The 21,495-nt window shown below is 39.0% G+C and overlaps 1 protein-coding gene across 1 annotated transcript in view; it reads left to right on the top strand.

The window, feature by feature from the left end:
- Window positions 1-7,771: 7,771 nt before the first annotated feature.
- LOC115431476 (neuronal membrane glycoprotein M6-b-like) overlaps window positions 7,772-21,495 on the top strand; it is a 92,062-nt gene continuing 78,338 nt past the window's right edge. Inside the window, exon 1 of the mRNA XM_030151872.1 lies at window positions 7,772-7,883. Coding sequence (XP_030007732.1) covers window positions 7,880-7,883 — 4 coding nt within the window. The 5' untranslated portion in view covers window positions 7,772-7,879. The remainder of the gene's footprint in view (window positions 7,884-21,495) is intronic.

The raw sequence follows: 21,495 nt of genomic DNA, 5'->3' as shown, positions 1-21,495 counted from the left end.
TTTATTTGTTGGTATGTGATTTCATAAAATCAACACTTTTGTTTATTCTAGAAACAACAGTTTTCCCCAATCCTAAAATAAAGAAAGACCGCAATTTAAGATGTTCACATTTGCAGAAAATATGTCAATAATAACACTACAGTGCTTTCAGACTTACGTGGATTAATTCATAGAAAACAAGGACATATTCCCTTTTGACCAACATACAAATATTTTTACCCAAATGAGCTATCTGTGTGTATTTATTAAATTCCAATTGTAGTTACACACTGCAAGACCGGATAAGTTGAGTTTACTTTAAAAATCTGAGGTAACCCATTGCCTTAAAAAAATTAAGTAATGAGTTATGAAAACTTGAGTGCACTAAGCTGAAATGCTTGATTTAAATGGAATTGCTATTTTGAGTACAAAACACACTAAATGCCAAGTTAATTTAACTTAAAATTTGTTGCGATGTCAATTGCTTTGTATAACCATTAACTTAATGTCATCAGTTCAATGGACTCAATTCCAAGTTGATTTAAATTAAAACCTTTAGCAAAATAAATGTCTTTGTATAATTATTAAACTTAATTTATTGCAGCGCGGATGGAAATTAGGCAGGAAGTTAGCTCAATGCATTTTGGCAGTACAGGAAGTATTTTCACTTTGGCAAGGCATAAAGATGTATGTAATACAAAAAAAACTTTAGCTGAACAGTAAATCCATTGTTCTTCCTATGGCTCTGACTCATGGTGCAGCTCTACAAAAATACAAAAAAAAAACACTAAAAGGCCAATAAACATTTCCATACACACATTCAGTCCAAATTAACACTAACACCACAACCCCACTGAACCCCTGCACAGAAAAATAACACATTTTCAACAACATGCCCAATGCACAATGCCCATGCACAATGCAATGTGGAGACAAAAAGGTGTGGTCATGACTAAAACTTAGTGATTTAAATCCATTCAGCTTAAAATTTTTGGTACTTTCGATTATGTCTACAAATTAGTAGAATATACTTAACATTTTATAGTAATGTAATAAAACTTAAATCATTTAAGTACAAGTAAGTAATTAAAGCATTTTAGTAAATACAAAGTCTGGGCTTACAGTGCAGTCATTACTACATCCTTAAAAGCAACCTTTCTGTACTTCTATTTTCTATTTGTATAATCTCTAAATTTGTCACTTTGACACTTGCCAATATGATAAAGTATTTTTGCTAGGAATCATTTTGATTATTTCTTTCCAGTGGTGCTTTTCATTAGGTTGGTTACATTAGGCAGCAAGTGAACATTTAGTCCTTGAAACTGATGTGTTGGAAGCAGCAAAATAAGCAATGTAAGAAACTGAGTGACTTTGACAGGGTCCATATTGTAATGGTGATGATTGGGTCAGAGCATATCCAAAACTGCAGGTCTTGGGTGTTCCTGGTCTTCAGTGGTCAGTACTGACCAAAATTGGACTAAGGAAGGATGTCCCAATCGCAAGACAATTGAAGATTTGTGGGAGGTGCTGGACAAATACATGTGATTCACGGAGCCCCATCTCTCTTCTTCATGGACTTCAGGGATCTGCTGCTAATGTCTTGGTCCAGATACCACAGAGGTCTGTCAGAGCCTCTGGTCAGAGCTGTTTTTTGTGGAAAAAGGGAATCCTACACAATATTAGACAGGTCGTAATAATGATCTGCTCCCATAGCTGGTGGATTGGTTGAGATCCGGTGCCTGTTGCTCTTTAGATACTTTTGGTAGGTACTCACCACTTTACATTAGGAATGAACAACAAGATCTGGAGATGCTCCAATCCAGTGATTTTTTCCATGATTTCTCCCTTGTCAAAGGTGCTCAGAAACTGTTTGTGTTTCTAAAATATCAACTTCGAAATCTACATGTTGACTTGCTGTCTAATATATCCCACCCACTGATAGGTCCCATTGACACAAGATAATCAATATTTGTACCGCTTTGCCTGTCAGTGGTCAGAATGTTATGGATGGTCGGTTGTATAATATTCATTAATGGTCTTTTGGCATATATGTCTGATTTGGGGTCCTGCCAAACGCCTGTGCTATGTTACAGCTGTGTGTATCTACAAACAATAAAGAATACAATTTGTGTTTTTAAAAAAAAATAAATCAATTAATTAAATTAAATTAAATTAAATTAAATTAAATTAAATTAAATTAAATTAAATTAAATTAATAAATTCCAAGGCCCACAGAGTTTCTTACGGAGCCCGGGAAGGGACATGCAAAAAATAAAAAAAATTATTGCGTTTTAATGCAGTAGTTTGAATGTATTGCGTTATAACCAATAGTTTTTTGCGTTATAGCGCAATAGTTTTTGCATTGGGATTCAGTCTGGATCTGACGGTGTCAGGTCAGACACACCGCCCTGGCCTGTGCCCTATGCATGTGTAGTTCAGATGACCGTAACTCTTTCATTATTTGTCCGATCAGAAAAATTCCTACGGTTTCTGAAACCTGAGACACTGTGCTTTATGGGCATTCTCGGGTCAATGTGAGAATTTCACGGGCACACGTCCTAGAAGCCGCAAAATAAGCCATTCTGTGACTGGGGACGGACACAGCAGACCGGATTCACGGAGCGGAGAAACGGAGCGCATAACGGTGTGGATAACGGATTGGATCTAGTGTTGGGAAATGTAGGCAAGACCGTCATCCCAAGTTACAAGACCAGCCGGGAGGTTTCTGGATGGATTTGTGACCGAAGTAGCGACTGATGGAGCAACATTTGAAGAAGAAAGGTAAAGTTAACCCAGTTCCATTTCCTAGTAGACTTTCTACATGACTGAAACACTCTCTGCTTTTTTCTATGTAGTTTGTACTTGTTTTAGTTTACTGAATGTGTAAATTGACGCTTATACTGCATGGTGGTTTTATAGAATAAAGTACGAACCATGTAGAATATATGTTAGTTTGTAGTTTGTTGTACTTTCTGTGCGTAAAAGTGCGCATGACGCTCTACAAAATAAGAACGCATGTTTGGTGACTTTTTTTCCTCAATAACAGGCCCGGACTGGCCATAAGGAGGCCCGGGAGTTTTCCCGAAGCGCTGGCCTGCGTCTCTCTCTCCTGTTTCTTTTTTCTTTTTTTCAAGGCAGCTGCCGTCGCGGCTATCTTGAGCTTTCACTTTAAATCTTAGAGGCAGGCCAGGCCAATCAGAGGCCACTCAGGCCAGTAGTGTGTGAAGAGGAAAAGACGATTGGTTTGTTTCAATTAACACCCGCCCCGTAGGCGGGCCTATCAGCCACAGGCAACGTGTGTGGAGAAAGGGGTGTGTCTATCACCTGCAGCAGTGTTTGTGTGTGGCATACGGGAGAGGAGACAAGTTAACTTCGTCAAAGATAGATCCCAAACCGTACAAAAGAAAGAGAAAAGGTGGTGCCGGAAGGGAGAGAGAGAAAAAAAGAAAGGCGCTGGAGGATGACGCGGCCAAATGTCAAAAACTCACCAATTTATTCAGCCCTCCCCCCAGTCAAGGTGCCATTAATGCGTCTGCGAGTAGGTTAGCTATCTTAAAAAAAAATACACTGGTTGTCAGCATGAGGGTCAGGGGAAATGGTGCTGTACACTTTTATGCTCTTTGGTATTTGGAGCCCTCAACATTGTCTGTCAGGCACCTGTCAGTGGCTTAGGTTAAGGCTATGACCAGGATTTAATTAGGTGTTGCCTTGAAGTAGAGATATATAGGGTTCAAGATACCATTCAGCCACTTTTACAAAGTGTAAATACGTATCCAACTAAGCCTTGCCTGGAAATTAAAATAAAGATTTTGATTTTAAAATCACTGATTTACAAGCCACGTTTTTTTGTTGTTTACTACATTTGAATTTATTTAAGATATAATAAGGCTGTCCCTCATAGCTGATTAATTGCTAGATTTGGACTGAGTTGTCTTTGTTTATTAGGTTATATTGTCGGTTACAAATAAAAGCTATACACCAATGAGGCAGTTGATATTCTACATGACATGACTTACTCTGTGTAGCTGTTATATTGGCACTACTTATTACGTAGAACCTTGATTCTCTTCCATTAAAGTATTGAAATATGCAATAAATTGGTTTAGGGGAGCCATAACTAAACGTATATGTGAAAAACAATCAAAATGTAACTGTAGTGTGTGTGGAGCAAATGCAGAATTTCTTTTTATTATGAGACAAACCAACCCAGCGCTCAGCCCCACCTCCTGAACAGGTATGAGCATGAGCATGCTATGTAGGATGTTGACATCAGATACGCTGCACCACTGGCGTCATGACCTATTGGCCCAACAAAGAATTAGAATTTGTGATAATGCTACTTCTTAATGGGTTTTGCTGAGGATTGTTGTGTTGCTGTATTTACCTGCCCAAACAAAAAAGTTAATGTAGGCTATATTCCAACTCTAAATTGTACAGTAAGTTCCATATTTGGACTTCTGTTTATATATGGGTTTGGGTGTGTGTGTGTGTGTGTGTGTGTGTGTGCATAAGTTCACTTGCTTTCGTGCATGTGTGTGCCCACACGTGTGCCAGTTTGCATGTGTTGTGTGCATACAGGCTACTGTATGTTTAGTAAGGCTGTCCCTCTGTGGATTCATTGTTAGGTTTGGTCCTAGCTTTGCTCGTTGAAGAGTTATTTGTTATGCTAATTTGTATGTAGAAAGAAGTCTAAGTTGTGTGTAAACATGTTTCAATTTCACTAAAAGCATGTTCTTCACCTGTCTTGTCTACAGTATTCTTTCATTTGATAATCAATATGTTTAAAGACTGAAAGGAATATTTTGTATTGACCTGTATTTTCTATAGTGTTAATAATAGACCTTTTACATGGTAATAACAGTCTATGTTATGTTTTGTTCCAAAATATTTGGTATTTGGAGTCTGTCAATAATGCCTCCACAGATGGGTCATGCCCTGAAAATATCCATGTGGCGTTAGGGTGAGTGTTATAGTGACTATTATGCCTATATTGGAGTGCATATTTGTTTTGAGTCAGCCAGAAACATACTTTTGTGTGTGTGCGTGTGCGTGGATGCGTGCCCATGAACGTTGGTGTTGGTGTCAACGTGCGTGTGTGGGCAAGGCCAGGGTGGCCTGGTTACATGACTGACTCCTGTCCTGAAAAAGTCTCCCAGTCCGGCCCTGCTCAATAGTACAATTTTACCTTGTCTTGTTTGTGTAATATATTGTTCGATGTGTGTTATTTTTCCATGTGTCCACCTGAAGTTACATTCAAGGACGAAGAGGGAGAAGCCACGGTGATGCGCAAAGGCTCTGGCGATGTGAGCAGGTACTGAAGACACTCCACATCACAGATGCAGGACGGAGGCAGAGCCTGATGATCATCAGTCCAAATACCACAGACATTCAGCACATCCACAGGATGACTGACTTTTGGTGTGAAGAGACTATTTTCCATGTGCAAACTCTGCCATGGGAGCACTGCCTGTATGTGTGAGACCTGTGAACTGACAGAACTGTTTCTGACAGAACCATGGACATGAAGGCACTCTGCAGCCACAGGAGGGACAAATGCCCTGTGTGTGGGGGGGGACATCAGTATAGTTTGCACTTTTACCCTGTTTTTACACAATAAAAGGAAAATACTCACATTTTGTTGTAAATATTTTTTATACTTTTCAAAGTTCATATTTAACATTTAAATCTTGTATCCATGTGTAATTTCAGTGTTTTTCTCTGCTAAAACTAAAAAAAAAAAAACATTCCGTTTTTATGTTTTTCATCATTTTAAACTGTTATTACAGTAGTAAAACAAGCAGTGAATTATAAATGACTGCTATATTGAACATTCGAAGTGTTCTGCAAAAATGGGCCAAACGACTCAAAGCATGTTTTCTGACCTTTTTATGGTCAAAATAAGAAAACAAGTCCAGGTGGACCATTTTAGGCTCGAATATAAAGGATTTTAATACAATGCGCACATTCTCCCTTCTCATAGACCATTCACTCTTGGCGTACATCCACTTGTATCCATGAAGCTGCCCACAACTGTGAAGCTGGGCAAATATGAATTTCATTCAGAAACGATTGGAATTTTCCCGATCGGACAAATAATGAAAGAGTTAAGGTCATACTACAGATAACAGGGTGGCACGTCAGACCTGGCAGGTCGGACCCGAATTGGAGCCCAACGTATTTTGTACGGACCTCAAGCAAGAGAGAGCATAAGATTGCGTTATAACGCAAACACTATTGCGTTGTAAGGCAATAGTGTTTGCCTTATAACGCAATGGTTTTTGCGTTTTAACGCAATACTTTTGCGTTATAACGCAATAATTTTTATTTTTTACATGTCCCATCCAGGGCTCCGTATTGTTTTTCACGGAGCCCTTTTGCGTTATAACGCAAAAGCATTGCGTTATAACGCAATAGTTTTTGCATTGGGATTCAGTCTGGATCTGACGGTGTCAGGTCAGACTCACCACCCTGCCCTGTGCCGTATTCATGTGTAGTTCAGATGACCGTAACTCTTTCATTATTTGTCCGATCAGAAAAATTCCTACGGTTTCTGAAACCTGAGACACTGTGCTTTATGGATATTCTCGGGTCAATGCGAAAATTTCACGGGCACCTGTCCTAGAAGCCGCAAAATAAGCCATTCTATGGGGACGCACACAGCAGGCCGGATTCACGGAGCGGAGAAACGGAGCGCTTAACGGAGTGGATAACGGATTGGATCTAGTGTTGGGAAATGTGGGCAAGACGGTCATCCCAAGTTACAAGACCACCCTGGAGGTTTACGGATGGATTTGTGACCGAAGGAGCAACTGATGGAGCAACATCTGAAGAAGAAAGGTAAAGTTAACACAGTTCCATTTCCTAGTGGACTTTCTACATGACTGAAGGACTCTGCTTTTTTTCTATGTAGTTTGTACTTGTTTTTTTTTTTTATTATTATATGTGTAAATTGACGCTTATACTGCATGGTGGTTTTATAGAATAAAGTACGAGCCATGTAGAATGTGTAAGTTTGTAGTTTGTTGTACTTTCTGTGCGTAAAAGTGCGCATGACGCTCTACAAAATAGGAGCGCATAAGCTAATGTTCGGTGACTTTTTTCCTCAATAGTACAATTTTACCTTGTCTTGTTTGTGTAATACGTTGTTCGATGTGTGTTATTTTTCCATGTGTCCACCGGAAGTTACATTCAAGGATGAAGAGGGAGAAGCCACGGTGATGCGAGCAAATACTGAAGACGCTCCACATCACAGATGCAGGACGGAGGCAGAGCCCGATGATGATCAGTCCAAATACCACAGACATTCGACACATCCCCAGGATGACTGACTTTTGGTGTCAAGAGACTATTTTCCATGTGCAAACTCTGCCATAGGAGCATTGCCTGTATGTGTGAGACCTGTGAACTGACAGAACTGTTTCTGACAGAGCCATGGACATGAAGGCACTCTGCAGCCACAGAAGGGACAAATGCCCTGTGTGTGGGGGGAAAACACCTGTATAGTTTGCACTTTTACCCTGTTTTTGCACAATAAAAGGAAAATACCAGAAAATATGTCATAGATGCTCTACAGAGTGTCTGAAACAAAGTATAGCTGTATAGTGTATTTCTCAGTGGTAACACAAAAGCACAGAATACTTTTTGTCAGAAAAATCTGATTTAAAAGACCTCTTTCCTTACTGCTGCCTCATATAATAGAGACACCTGTAGAGAGTGTTTTGGATGACTGAAGTGTGATCCATTTGTAGTTCCGACCTTGACGTAAGCCCGCCCCCTCCACCCCCGATCCTAAAACGGGACGTCCAGTTGTGTACACACTGCTCCCTCAGCAACCTGTAGACATCATTTGGGAGTTTTGCTACCTCCTGTCTCAGGGCGAATTTCCACAGGAACGTCAAAAATGGGTAGGTGGGCTTTCCCCTCTTTGATCTATTTTCTTTCTTTGTTCTATTTTCATTTCAGTCTGTCGAGCAAGAAACTGGGTCACTTCTGGATTTGTACGTCTGTTTGTTTGGATGCTGCGGGATTGCTGCTTGTGTGATGCAGTCCGTGTGGTTGTTTCCTAATGTTCACGTCTGCTAATCACTTTGAAGGCTTAACCGAATAGAGTAACCCTCTCAGTCTGTCAACTTTCACCGTTTTAACCCAAATTTCTTCCACCATTTCTTATAACCACAAGATAAAAATAGCCAGATAGAGTTGAGTTTAAATTTACACAATTCAAATGAGTGTGCTCTTTTGCACACTTACTTGTGGAAGTGAATAGGAATCTCCTTGCACTGACGCCTTTTGTATCACACCAAATATTTCCAGTGTATTTATCTGTGACAGATAGACAGACAGGAAAACACATGTAAAGCTGTGTATGTGAGAAATGTCTGTGTGAATTTGTTGTAGGACTTAAAGTTTTGAAAGTTTAAGACAGGGGCAAGAGCCTGACATGCATCAATATATAATACAAGATGTTTTCCTTCTCTTACACTACATTGTATACAGTCTTCACAAAATTCAGCTTTGTCGATGTGCAAGTTCTTCTGTACTTAAAGTGTTACTTAAATATTAAAGGTCCCGTATTATGCAAATCTCACTTTGTGAAAGTTTTCTTATAGTAGTGTGTGTTGCAGTAGCCTCATTATGAGGTTGGAATTTGAAAACTGTCTGTTTCCTCCCTGCCTTGCTACACCACATTTTGTGAAAATGCCAGCTCAAACGGCCGAGTTTGAGTTGGGTCCGTTTATGACGACATAAGCGGATTTAACTCCTCCCCCTGACTGTGCCCCCACCCTGGCAAAGCGAGCCCCGCCCTGGCAAAGTACCTCTTGGACAACAAACATGGCGAAGGCGAGACATGCAAGTTGTGGTGTTGTTGGCTGCACACACCAACACGATAGTTTATTTTTCCTCCCCACTTCCGAGCCTCTCCGTAAAAAGTGGCTGGATTATATCTTTGAAGGTCATGTACCAAACAACATTCCCAAACGCTTGTATGTGTGTGCCCGGCATTTCACGGACGAGTGTTTTTCGAACATGGGCCCATACAGCTCCGGCTTAGCACAAAGACTCCGAATCAAGAAGGACGCAGTACCAACGCTTCGTGACCCAAGTACAAGTGTGAGAGATGTAAGTTCTTATCGTTTTTTTGTATCTTTACTGCATAACCCTACATTACGGATAAGCGGGTCGTTGTTGATGTGTACGTCTAACGTTAGCATGGCAGCTAACATAGCTCGGTTACTGCTGCTAACGTTTGCGTCCCCGTTAACATGCAAGAGCTGATAATATCAAGAGACATTCAACAGAACTACTTTGAACACGGGCCTTTTGTGGTTGGCATCAGTATAGTTAGCATCAAGCTTGTTAGTAGCTGCCTGCATTAGTGGCGTCTTTCCGTGTCAGGTCCACGAACCCGACACAACACCGCCGTTTTCCGTCGGGGCTCAATCACGCCTCAAGGCAAAGAAAGCCAGTGTTTGGAAAGACGTTCTGTCTGAGACATGTGTATTGTAGACGAGAGAGCCATGGCTTCAGTCAACATTAGCGCGTAGTACCGCTAGCGGAAGCCGCGTCCTCTCCCAGAGAGGGGAGGGGGAGTGGGCGTGGACAGATGCGTTCATTTGCATACCCGGAAGCAGGCCCAGAAACAGCCTGTTCTGAGGAGGGCTGGTGAGAGGGACTTTTTCGACCACTGAAACTCCGAAAAAAGGATGATTTTGGGGCGAACAAACTTAAATACTATGTTTTTGGGCTTCTGAGACCTATATGACGTGACTGAAAAATAGCATAATACGGGACCTTTAAGTAAAATAGATTATGGCACAGAAAGTGATTAAAAGATGTTTCATAGTCATTTAGGATGTTTTTGAGCAGTATAAAAGTTTTAATTGCCTGTCAGTAGATGGCTCACCTTAGTCTCCATATGTCGACTCCTTGTGTGAGAGTTGATGTTGATTGGATTGAAGGGAGTGATCCACCACCTCTGTGGATTATACAAACAGGAAACATGAAAGACATTTCTAGTGAAGAGGGAAGCAACTATTACAAGGGGGCTTTGCATATTTTTATCTGGTCATGAAAGTTTTTTATTTATTTATTTATTTATTTATTTGTTTACATCTAACAAACTGTGTAACCTGACATACAATATGTGTTAGTGATCTATGTGAAGATACTTCAAAATCAATCAATCAAATTCAATCAAATTTATTTATATAGTGTCACATCATAACAAAAGGTATCTCATGACACTTTACATTTAGAGCATGTAGTTCAAGCAGATGCTTGAACTACATACTATGGTGGAGAATATGGGAAACAGATTGTAGATCATCTGTTGGTGGTTTCTGATTTCAGTGGGAAAAAGAAATTAGACCAGAATGTGTGGGCAGAAGTTCATGGTTTGTCTGGAGGCTGACCTGAAACTAGCAGCATTCAGTTTGATCTCAGCAGGCTGCTGACCTAGAACCTTATCTCTCCAGTCTAAATTCATAATTTCTCCCCAAGTCTTTTAGAACTGGATGGTGTGTGTGTGTGTGTGTGTGTGTGTATATATATATACACACACACACGTATGTATATATATATATATATATGTTACCATATTGTTCTCACTCAAATTTAGGATTGGGATACAAAACAGTTTATGGATTGTCAAAAACGTAATGTCAACTTTTGTTTTGATGGTGGAATGGACCGTTTAAAAGCGTTAAAAAGACATTCAGAATGGTTTTGCAGGTTTGGGTCCTAGAGTAACACCAGATTTCAGTTTTGGATCTCAAGATGACGACATTTGGGAACCTCTAGGTTAGAAAAGCAGTCTGCCCCTTTTCTTACAGTGCACACTGTTTTTGTGAAAGCTTATTTTTCGTCATACAGTATCCTGTTGAAGTCTAAAAACAGCTGACATTACTTTCATACTTTGCAAGATGCATCTATGTGCAACTGTATTGTTAAATGTATTATTAATTTGAAGAAGTGTCTCAGATGGACAATCTAAGAAGTGTTCTGCATTTTTGGTGTTGCAAATGAATACAGATACTTTAGCATAACTGAATACTTCACTTTAGTACTTCACTTCAGTATCAGCACTGACTGAATTGTTTGATAGCATTGAGTACCAAGAAACACATGGTAAAGTTCACATGGTGTTGTTTATTACCAAAGCATTACCCAAGCCAAGGAATAAAGGTCATAGGTGTCAGAATGCAGCACACACATTACTTTTTATGCATTTGTAGTGATGATATTATATTGACAACTTCAAGATGTGGTGTTGGTTTTATTGAAGCCAAGGTACTGGTGTTAAAAAAAGTTAGAGTGATGTCTACGCCTAGCCTTTAGACTCTTGTTAAACTTTCTAAAAGTTGTATTATATATTGATGAACTGTATGTATCTGAGATGTTTTTTGTACAGCTCTATTGCCTTTTAACTCTCTCCCTCTCTTTCTTTGTCTCATTCTTTCTTCCATTCATAACATCTGTTTCCAATAAGGCAGCAGGGCTGTTTATTGCCTTCAGGCTGGTGAGAAGTGGAGAACAGACAGGATGTAGCCAAATGACATGATTTACTGCGATGGGGAACTGGAGCTATTTTTCTGCAGGAGCCATCATAAACTTCTTTTTTCTCAGCCCCCTGTTTTGCCTGTTACCCAAACTGCTACTTTTATCTCATCATCATCAGCATCATCATCCTGTCTTTCATCTGCACATCGCATCTGCTCCTCTCATCATCCCTGCGTTCACTCTCTTCATCATTACTCTTTCCATTTCCCCCCTTGCCTCTCTTCCTCATCTGTGTCCTCCTTCTGAATTCCTTCTTTGTGCTCTTAGCTGCAGTCTCTGCACGGCTGTATGTGAAAACTCATATCCTCTTGCCTCCCCTCCTGTAGATTTGCTTTGGACTGTTCTGCAGAAAGTATACTGAATCAAACAGCCATCAAGCAGACTGACTTCAAAGGCTTGTTTTAGTCTGAGAGAATAAATGATCACTCAGATGTTAAAAAAACCACAAAAAAAACCCAAAGCTGGTTGAAAATTATAATTACTGTTGTGTACATATGGAACTTAATCACTGATATTTCTCTGCAGAGTGTCAACAGACTCTGCTCAAAAATTATATTATGATCTTTTGAGGTAGAATCACAAAATTAATTACACTTTTCTCACCTCTTATAAAATGTAGGCAAGTTAAAACCAAACTAACCAGTTTTCCCTAAGTTGCATTTGGCTTAGCCTATGTTGTGATGACTTAATGTTGCTGTTATTTGACTATAAACATTGCATTTGTGCATAATCTTGACAGATATTATTGCAATATTTTGAAAATAGCTAGAAGAAATGGTATGCTTGAAACAAATCTGCTTGTTGATAAAGTAAACACTGTGTCGACATTTTCACAACTGTAAATGCATATGTCACAGCTACCGTGTCTTCCCGTTAATTATCCAGACTGTGGCGGACTAATTTGTTGTCACACTCTAACATTGTGTTTTGTCTTATTGTTTCGATTTAAGTATCTGCACAAATTTGACTCACAGCGCATCAGAGGTCAAACCAGCAGCTAACAGACTTTCAGTAATTCTTCACTGTGTGAAGGTGTCATTTCCTCTCTCATTATTTCAACAGCGGCAGGTCAAACACAACATACCCAGACCCTACAATTTATAGCACACTAAAACCACACACTTATTACATTTGCTCAGTAATTACTAGTGCAGACTTGCAGTTCTTAATATTAATTTTACAGACTTAAAGTGGCTAGCCTTGCAACATTAATGCTAAAACATGCAACGTTCATTGAAAAACACAGTTATCTATCTGGTACTTTGGACATTTATAAACAAATATTACCCAAGTAGGAAAGTTTTGACATCATTATTATTTATTAATTTTTCTATGTGATCTGTACAACCCTGTCACATGCATCATTTACATCATGTTACAGTTTGCACAAGAAAAACTTTTTTACTCTGCAGCTGTTTCACTTTTCACCTATGATTCCTTTACTTAACTTACATATTTTGTTTGATTTTTTGGGGTCAAGCATACCCTGTATCAACCAAAGCCATCGTCATGTAACATGAAGTTAACATGTTTTGTAAGCTTTTTAGTTGTGACATTTGAATAAGCCACAATAGCTACATATTATTTTATTGTAAAAATAAAATCTCAAAAATTTGCTCATATATCATCCAGAACTACCTCAATCCAGAATTTTCTCAATTTCAGAAAGATATTTGTGCTTTATGTCATTCATATGGCCTTGATTTTGACCCTGCAGGAGAAACCAGAAAGAAAGAAACATTCTTCCTGTACAGCAATTCAAATGTGCATCTTTGCCAACTCTACACCCACTTCCTTGTGCTTTCATTTTAGGTCTACAGTTTGCCTGTCTTTTTCGTATCCTGCATGTGAGCATTTTAAGATCAGCCCAACGGCTACTTTGATGTGTTGGAATCAGTCCTTGTTGAGAGGACCTGTTGCCATGGTGACATTGCGATGCACAAAGCTCTGTGGCGGGTCTCTATGGCTCTCTCTCTCTCAATCACAGCAGATGCAAGAACAACCCTACATTTGATCGCACAAGCCCTCACAGGCTGAAAATAGGCAGCATACAAATACATACACACACACACACACACACACACACACACACATACATGACCCACAGATAGCTGGGGATTGCCACTTTCCATCACCTCCCCTGCCACTCTCCCCCCTCTGCAGTAATGATGATGATGAAGATGATGAAGATGATGAGCCCACCCTGCTTTGCATTTTCCCCACGCAGTGACTCATTTTGTGCTTGCATACCATACATGGAAGCAAACTCTCAGTTCTTATGCCACATTGTTGCTAGCGAATATGTATTGCTGTTCAGTACAGTAGGTCACAGGTGCAGGGGTAGCTCCCGAATCACATGACCAGTCGAGGTCACATGATGCCAGTTGAATTGAAAGGGGGTAATGATGGGATGGGTGTTTTGCTGAGATGATTATGACAATGTAGCATCATGAGGAGCAGACTGTGGACCAAATCTGGGCCAGTGGGATTAGCAGTTCGTTGGATAAATTGCTGGGTGGGTGGGGGGTGGGGGGATGGTGAATAAGTGAATGGGTGTGTAGGTGTGTGTAGGTTAAGCCAACCGTTCTGACAGAAGTCACATATTGTAAATAAGGCAAGCCATATCAGATCTGCTTTGATTTAATCTCTGTACATAGAGGGTTCCATTCAGATTTTATATTTGAGAGGAAGAAATAGGCTAAAACTAAACCTTCACCACTGCCTTATTGTGCTCAATGTTTGCTAAAATTAGCATAAATTCAAGAGAAACTTACATGCAAATTGTTGTCACACAAAGAAGTGCAGGTGTTTCAGACAGTGTAAATGAAGATCAGGCATTATTGGATTTATTGGAAAAAAAAATCCCTTTAAATATTGTTTCTCAGAGCAAGTGAAGACAGTTCTCAATGCTACTTGGCAAGTATTTAGCTCTGCTGGTACGCACTTACGTTACTATTATGGAACAGATAATTCACCATATTTTATGTTTTACTGCAGGACAGTATATAGACAAAAATTTGAGGACATAGATGAAACTTTGGTGCTTTTTTGACAACAGTTGTCAGTCTGATGAAGCATATATTAGCTTGCAGTTTTTGTCTGTGTTAATTCTTGCAATGCAAATGCAAATATGTGATTTCTGCAGCTTGTGATCGCTATCCAAACATTAACAAAAAATGTAGCTTAATGACATCACAAAGTAGCATTGGGGCGGCTGTGGCTCACGTGGTAGCGCAGGTCATCCAATACCCAGATGATTGGCAGTTCAAATCCCGCTCTGTCCTAGTGTCTATCCAACACTCACTCTGTTGTATGAATGTGTATGACTATTCGATGATGGTCGGAGGGGCTGCTTGCCATGGATTGGCAGCTAGGTTTCTGTCAGCCTGCCCCAGGGCAGCTGTGGCTACAGATGTTGCTTAACACCACAAGTGTGTGTCTGTGGAGTGAATGAATAATGGATCCAATGTAAAGTGCTTTGAGTGCCTTGAAAAGCACTATATAAATCCAATCCATTATTATTATTGGATCATGGTAGTTATTTTCACCTACAGATGAGGTAATGTGTTAAAGTTATTATTCAGGGACTGTAAACATATGACAAAGTGAACAAGGATGTTAGGCTGCATAAATTTACAGATTTCTCTTAAGTTAAACACTGTCAAGATATATCATATAATGATATTGATGTATGATATTAACATATTTATAGCATGTAATATAGCATTTAATTATATATGTCAACTGTATAATATAGGCCTAGTTGTTTATAGATCTTTTAATGCAGAAATACGACATATTGAAGCTGTACCTTTTTCTGATGCACATAGATTATGTTTGTATTTGTGTGTGTTTGAGATGGATTAACCTTTGCCAGTATCTGACGGTTACGTTTCGTTCAGGGATGAGAGGGGAAGCGTTTCCTTGGCGACCGACGGCTGAGCGCAGAGAGGGAGGGGGGGAAACTGGGTCATCATCACCACCACAGATTAAAGGCCTGGATCTCAGCATTCACCAATGGAAACACATAGAGATACACAAAATGACATACACAAGCACACACGCTGCACAAACAAATGCAATGATTGTAGTGAAATTAGAGGAATCTTCTCAGGTGAATGATAAGACAGTACGAGGTGCAGCATTTCAGTCTCGCTCTCTCCCAAAGCTTTCCCTTTTAGAGGAAGCCAGAAGCCCATTAAAATGGCAAGGATTAGACTACAGCAACAGCAGGAAGCTCAGAAAGCTGTTGCTGAGACTCCCTGTCTTGATTCTGAGTATGTGCATGTAGTGTCTTTGTACATTTATTTGCTCAAGTGATGCCTGTTGCTGATAAAACACTTGTATTTGACCAACTGAGCAGATAAATCAATATTCAGAGAACATACAGGATGTAACACACTGTGATCAGAGGACCTCACACCAGTAATACAAACGTACAGAATCATATATTTGTCTCTAAATGGCCTTGAAAACATGTTTTTCAGGTTTTATGTTGCACAGATGAAAGAACTGTTGGATTCTTTCATACTGCTGACAGAGTGTTTTCCAATTTTTCTTCAGAACCTGGTAATATTAAGAAATGACACGAGGAACACTTCGCATACATGTCCAAAAATTCCTGGTATATTTAAGAAAACATCCATCCCTACAGCTGTCTCAAATTATGATAAGTTTGAATCACACTCTTGTATAATGTAGGCTAGTTACCACCAAACAGGGTTTTATACAGGTCTCTGTAGGGCTTAGGCTGTAGAGTAATATTTAGATAATAGCCAGAGGAATACAGCACCTTGTTCACATTTTGCTAACTGTACATGAAACACAGTTGCAGTGTTTCATATTAAATACCTAGAGTGATTCCCTGAAACTGTCTTAAGATTTTTTAGGAGCCAAAAATAAGTACATTTCTCATAGTAACATATCTCTAACTTTGTGTTATGCATTGCTGCTTCAGTAAAGCACCTACATAAAATCAGACTATGCACGGGACATCAGAATTATTGTAATTCTATACTGTCTGTAGTAACACTGTAATCAGTGGCAATAGCTCCTGCAAGTGAACTAATAATTGAACAATGTTAGTGCAGACAGACTCTAACAAACAGCCTAGTTACTATAAATGCCACAAGCAACCCATCATCCAATTTTCCCTGAAATAAACATTATTGTTACTGATAATCAGGCCATCTAAAATGAATGTTAGCTAAGTAGTATGATTTATTTAATGACACAACCCCCATGAATTTTGAAAAGCAGAATATATGACAAATTAAGATTGTCCACAAAATAAGATTGTCAAATCACCCATTCCTAATTTGAACTACTGTAAGTTGGGTAGTTTTATTAACCAGTTATTCAATCGGTAGCAAGAACTGTCAAATAACATTACTGTGGATGTTGAAATAAGAAGTGAAAACAATTTTATTTGTCTGAGAATAGTCTGAATTTACATAAATTTCATAATAAATCAAACCTGAATTCATACCTAATTCTCTAAGGAACTAAATAACTTTGTACAGACAATTTAGAGATCTATTTGAAGTTGGACTACTGCCATTGTCAAGTCATAACTACAACCAACTCCGTTTTAAGGGATTCTCAGTCAGTGACATGTCTTTTTCCTAGATTCGACTTTGACTCCTGTATCAGACAGACTCTGACACAAATATCTTTGAGTAGCAAGCAGTGATTTCCCAAGGCAATGGTCATGCTGAGGTCAAGCCTTGGGATTGGAGCTCAGATCCTGATAGTCAGTGTCAGGGCAAGACAAAAAAGAACCATAAAAGGCGTGGGCAAAGAGTGAGGAGGGCAGTTAAAAGGTCAATGTGATGCATGCAGGGGGGTCAAGCATTACGCAGGAGATTAATTACCAGACAAAGGCAACCGTTTTGTGACTGTGGTGCTTTTATTGTAATCAGAATGCATCTTAGCTCACCAACCAGCATAATTTAAATCAAACTAGAACCACTCGGAGAGTGCAGACCTCTGCCAAGGCAGATCAGTGCCCTGGATTTGGATGAAAATTTCAGGAAATGTTGATACTGGCACAAGGAACAAATGATTAAATTTTGGTGGTGATCGGGGGTAGGGGGGCCACTGATCTGCCTTGGTGGAGGTCTGCGCTGTCTTTTCTAGAAAAGCACTCATAGTGCGCAGACCTCCGCCAAGGCAAATCAGTGGCCCCCATACCCCCGATCACCACCAAAATTTAATCATTTGTTCCTTGTGCCAGTATCAACATTTCCTGAAATTTTCATCCAAATCCATCCATAACTTTTTGAGTTATCTTGCACACAGACAAACAGACAGACAGACAAACAGACAAACCAACACCGACAAAAACATAACCTCCTTGGCGGAGGTAATAAGTGATTGAAATACCTTTGGTGTAAAAGACCAAGTGATGTATTTTGGTTCAGGGATCTTGTGTTTAAAAACTGGCGATAGTAAATCTGATTGGAGCATAGAACCTTATATGTTAATAATACTTTTTCCTGCAGCACCAGTTGATAAAAGCTCAGATGACACATCTGGCAGCTGACTGACAAAAGGCAATTTGATAATTTATCAACACCTCAGTCTGAGTCTCCACAAGTGGATTCTTGGATTACCTGGACAACATTTCTTCTGGTAATTAACTCTGCCAAGTGTAACGGTGGAGATTATGTTTTCATCTGGGTTTGTCTGACTGTCTGTTTGTCTGTTAGCTGTCCATAACTTTTTGAGTCATGGACGGATTTGGGTGAAATTTTCAGGAAATGTTGATACTGGCACAAGGAACAAATGATTACATTTTGGTGGTGATTGGTGGGGTGGTGGGGGCTGATCTGCCTTGGTGACTGCTTTTCTAGTTGAAATTTGTTTCAATTAGATTTCAACATAACTGTTTACATGGATGGACATTAAATAAAGTCATGTGATGAGATGTGTGTTTACATGCCTAAAGTATTTCATGACAATATAACTTGGACATGTACAGGGTGGTTTTGCCCAGTACAAAAGGGATTAATCTGCCAGAAGCCAGAAATTTTGTTTCTTTAGACAATTTGTTGCTTGGAAGCTGAATCTGTTAAGCTACTCAACAACAACAAAAAATGTCATTCACAGAGCAGTCTTGTTGTGCTACTTCCATCTGTCTGTCACATCACCTTTTTTCATTTTTAAGAGAAATGATCAGATTTTACAAACGTAATGTTTTAACCACACATGTAGGCACTACATCAGGTATGCTGTTTCAGGTTTGTGTATTTTGTTCAGTATTACTATCTACATATGATATGCACAACTGATCATAACAAAAGTGTTTATTAAATGGAATTAGTTAGTTAAAATAGAATTAGTTAAAATACTTAAAATTGTTTAAAATTAAATTAAGTTCAACAGTATATATGTTCAGTTCTAAGGAAGTATATTTAAATTTAAGTCCTATTGTTTGATAGTACTTTCTTTTTTTAACACTTTGAACACTACATGGCCTACATGAACATGAACTACATGGCCAGGCCTTTGAAACTATCCAGAGCCATTTGAAGTCAAAGAACAACAGAAAGTTGAAGTTGATGTAATACACATTCATATTTTTATTATATTCATTATTTGAGTGGCAACTGGGTTTTAGAGAGGTCGACATCACTCCAGCAAATTTGAAAAATATAGGAAAGATTCAGCAGAGAGTTCAAAAATAATGAATATTTATCATTCCATATAAATAATTAATAATAATTCACATTCAGGCAGTTACTGACAGACCAGTTTGTTTATTTTGTGAGGGGCCAAGTATTCGCAGATCATCCGTGGTGACATTTACATTTATTTTGTGACTAGAAATTACTATTAGGTTATACTATTTTTTTTACTCTTAAGTAAAAAAAAATACTATTACAATGCATTTTGTTATACTATTCCTGAGCTATGAATATGCAATAAATATGTAAATCTTGCAAACAGTGATTGAAGGGAAATAAAAACCTTGTGGAAACAAAATGACAATAATGATCAATTTTTAAACATTTCTTCAAAAATGATTCTAATGGGCTGGAATTTTTTAAGATTTAAATATAAATACCTAGATATACAGATCTTACTGGATCTAAATATTTTTACTGAAAAATTTTGTAAACATATAGGTAGCATTAAGTGCATTAGATTAACTTTTTAATACTACATTTAAATCTACTCAATAAATATTGTCACATGGATGCCATAATTGTTAATAATTACTTACCATGTTTTTCACAGAAGAGTTACTCCTCAATACTGTTAGTGGAATATTAAGGCCCATGTAAATACAGCCACTGCACACTGGCCTCATGTCAGCAGCTGTAACCTTCAGCCTGCTCGCAGATGAAGAAGGAATCATGTTGACGTTACACTGATAACATTTCTGTCAGTCAGGCCCTGTTTGTGGCTATCTTGTTAATTTGGTTTTGGTTTCTGGCTCTTGGCAGATTTCAGGCTGTTACGAGGACATGTCAGAAGTTTTCAAGGAACTGATAGCATCGCTAAAGATCTGAATCTGTGCGGCCGACCGGCGGTGTGACACATCTCCATGGCAACAGGAGAGCCTGTATCACTGAGAGCAGCATGCTCTGATGTTAAGGATGTGACCATGACTTGGGCTTGTTGTGAAAACCTTATGAAGAGAGGTTTGAAATCAGTTTAAAGCAAATTATTTTCTTTTGCTCAAGTGTCCAGAGACAGTTGTGTCCTCATTTTCTTCTTCTTCTGCATATTCTTCTTCTCCTCCTTCCCCATTAATTCCACATCTGATGACATGAAGGAGTTGCAACGTCCTCATTACTGTGAGACGACCCCATTTTGGCTCCACTCTCTCCTCTGTGTCTCACTGTAATGAGGGAAGACAGGCATTCGACAGCCACTCATTGCTTTCCTTTTAATGTACACCAAGAGTTATGAAGGCAGATAAAGTTTCAGAGAGAAGGTGCACAGTCCTTACTGAGTTCCTTCTGAAGCCCAGCAGTTTCTTAAAACTGCCCACAATGATTTATGACTCAGCCATGATTCAGCACAGGAACATACAGTTTTAAAATGTCTAGACACATAAAGGCACATTATTGTCTAAGGTTCATACCAAGATTCAAGATCCTTTAAGGCCAGTATCTCATAAAAACCTTAAAGGCCTATGTCGTAAGCACATTTTTCATAAATTCAATGAATAAATTGTTAGTACGTGTGACAAACAGCCGTTTGTCACTTAAGTATGAATACAGGCACCTTTTTTCACTTAAGCACTTTAACTTGCACATGTAGTTGGACATCACAGCACTTTAAACATATTTGCACAAACAGAATAATTGCACATGATTGGTTTTAAAGTAGTTTATTGATTTTATTGTCTATCCTTTTCAGTTTTTTTACATCCAGTAGTACTTGCATTTTAATTGACGATTGCTTGGCCCTGGAGAAAAGGGAGACACAAATTAGGTCACAAACAGAACCAGTGCAATATAAATGTGCAATATTTAAGTTTAGCTTTGTTTAGTGTCTGTGTGATGGTGGATTTTAAAGTGTTCAGTGAATGGTGTTTTAGAGTGTTTGTACTTACCCTGTCCTTGTGTCCAGGTCCGTCAGCGAAAAGAGTCCCTGCATCAACAGCAGCCCTTAAGAAGGTTCCGGCCTGGACCAAGGCAGGGAAATGTGTGGGAGAGCCTGGAGGTGTATTTTATTGGTTTATGGGTTTTTATTTAACTTTGGTGTTTGGATTTAGAGTTTTTAGATATATAGCTTGGGTTTTAGATAGGTTATGGTTGTGGGTTTTAGTTATGGAGGTTTTAGATTAGTTTTAGAAATTTATGTAGATTTGTAACTCCCCTGTGGAGTTGTAGTGGTTTTATCCAGTGAGTAGAACAGTGTAAAAGGCGCCCATTTTCATCACTTGGGGTTCTGCCGTTGGAGAAGATACTGCAACTCCAACCTCCGTATGCACTTGCACTT

This window comes from Sphaeramia orbicularis, chromosome 2 (assembly GCF_902148855.1).
Source record: "Sphaeramia orbicularis chromosome 2, fSphaOr1.1, whole genome shotgun sequence".
Classification (NCBI taxonomy): Eukaryota; Metazoa; Chordata; class Actinopteri; order Kurtiformes; family Apogonidae; genus Sphaeramia; species Sphaeramia orbicularis.
Note: the sequence above shows the minus strand (reverse complement) of the source record. Positions and strands in the feature narration are given on the sequence as shown.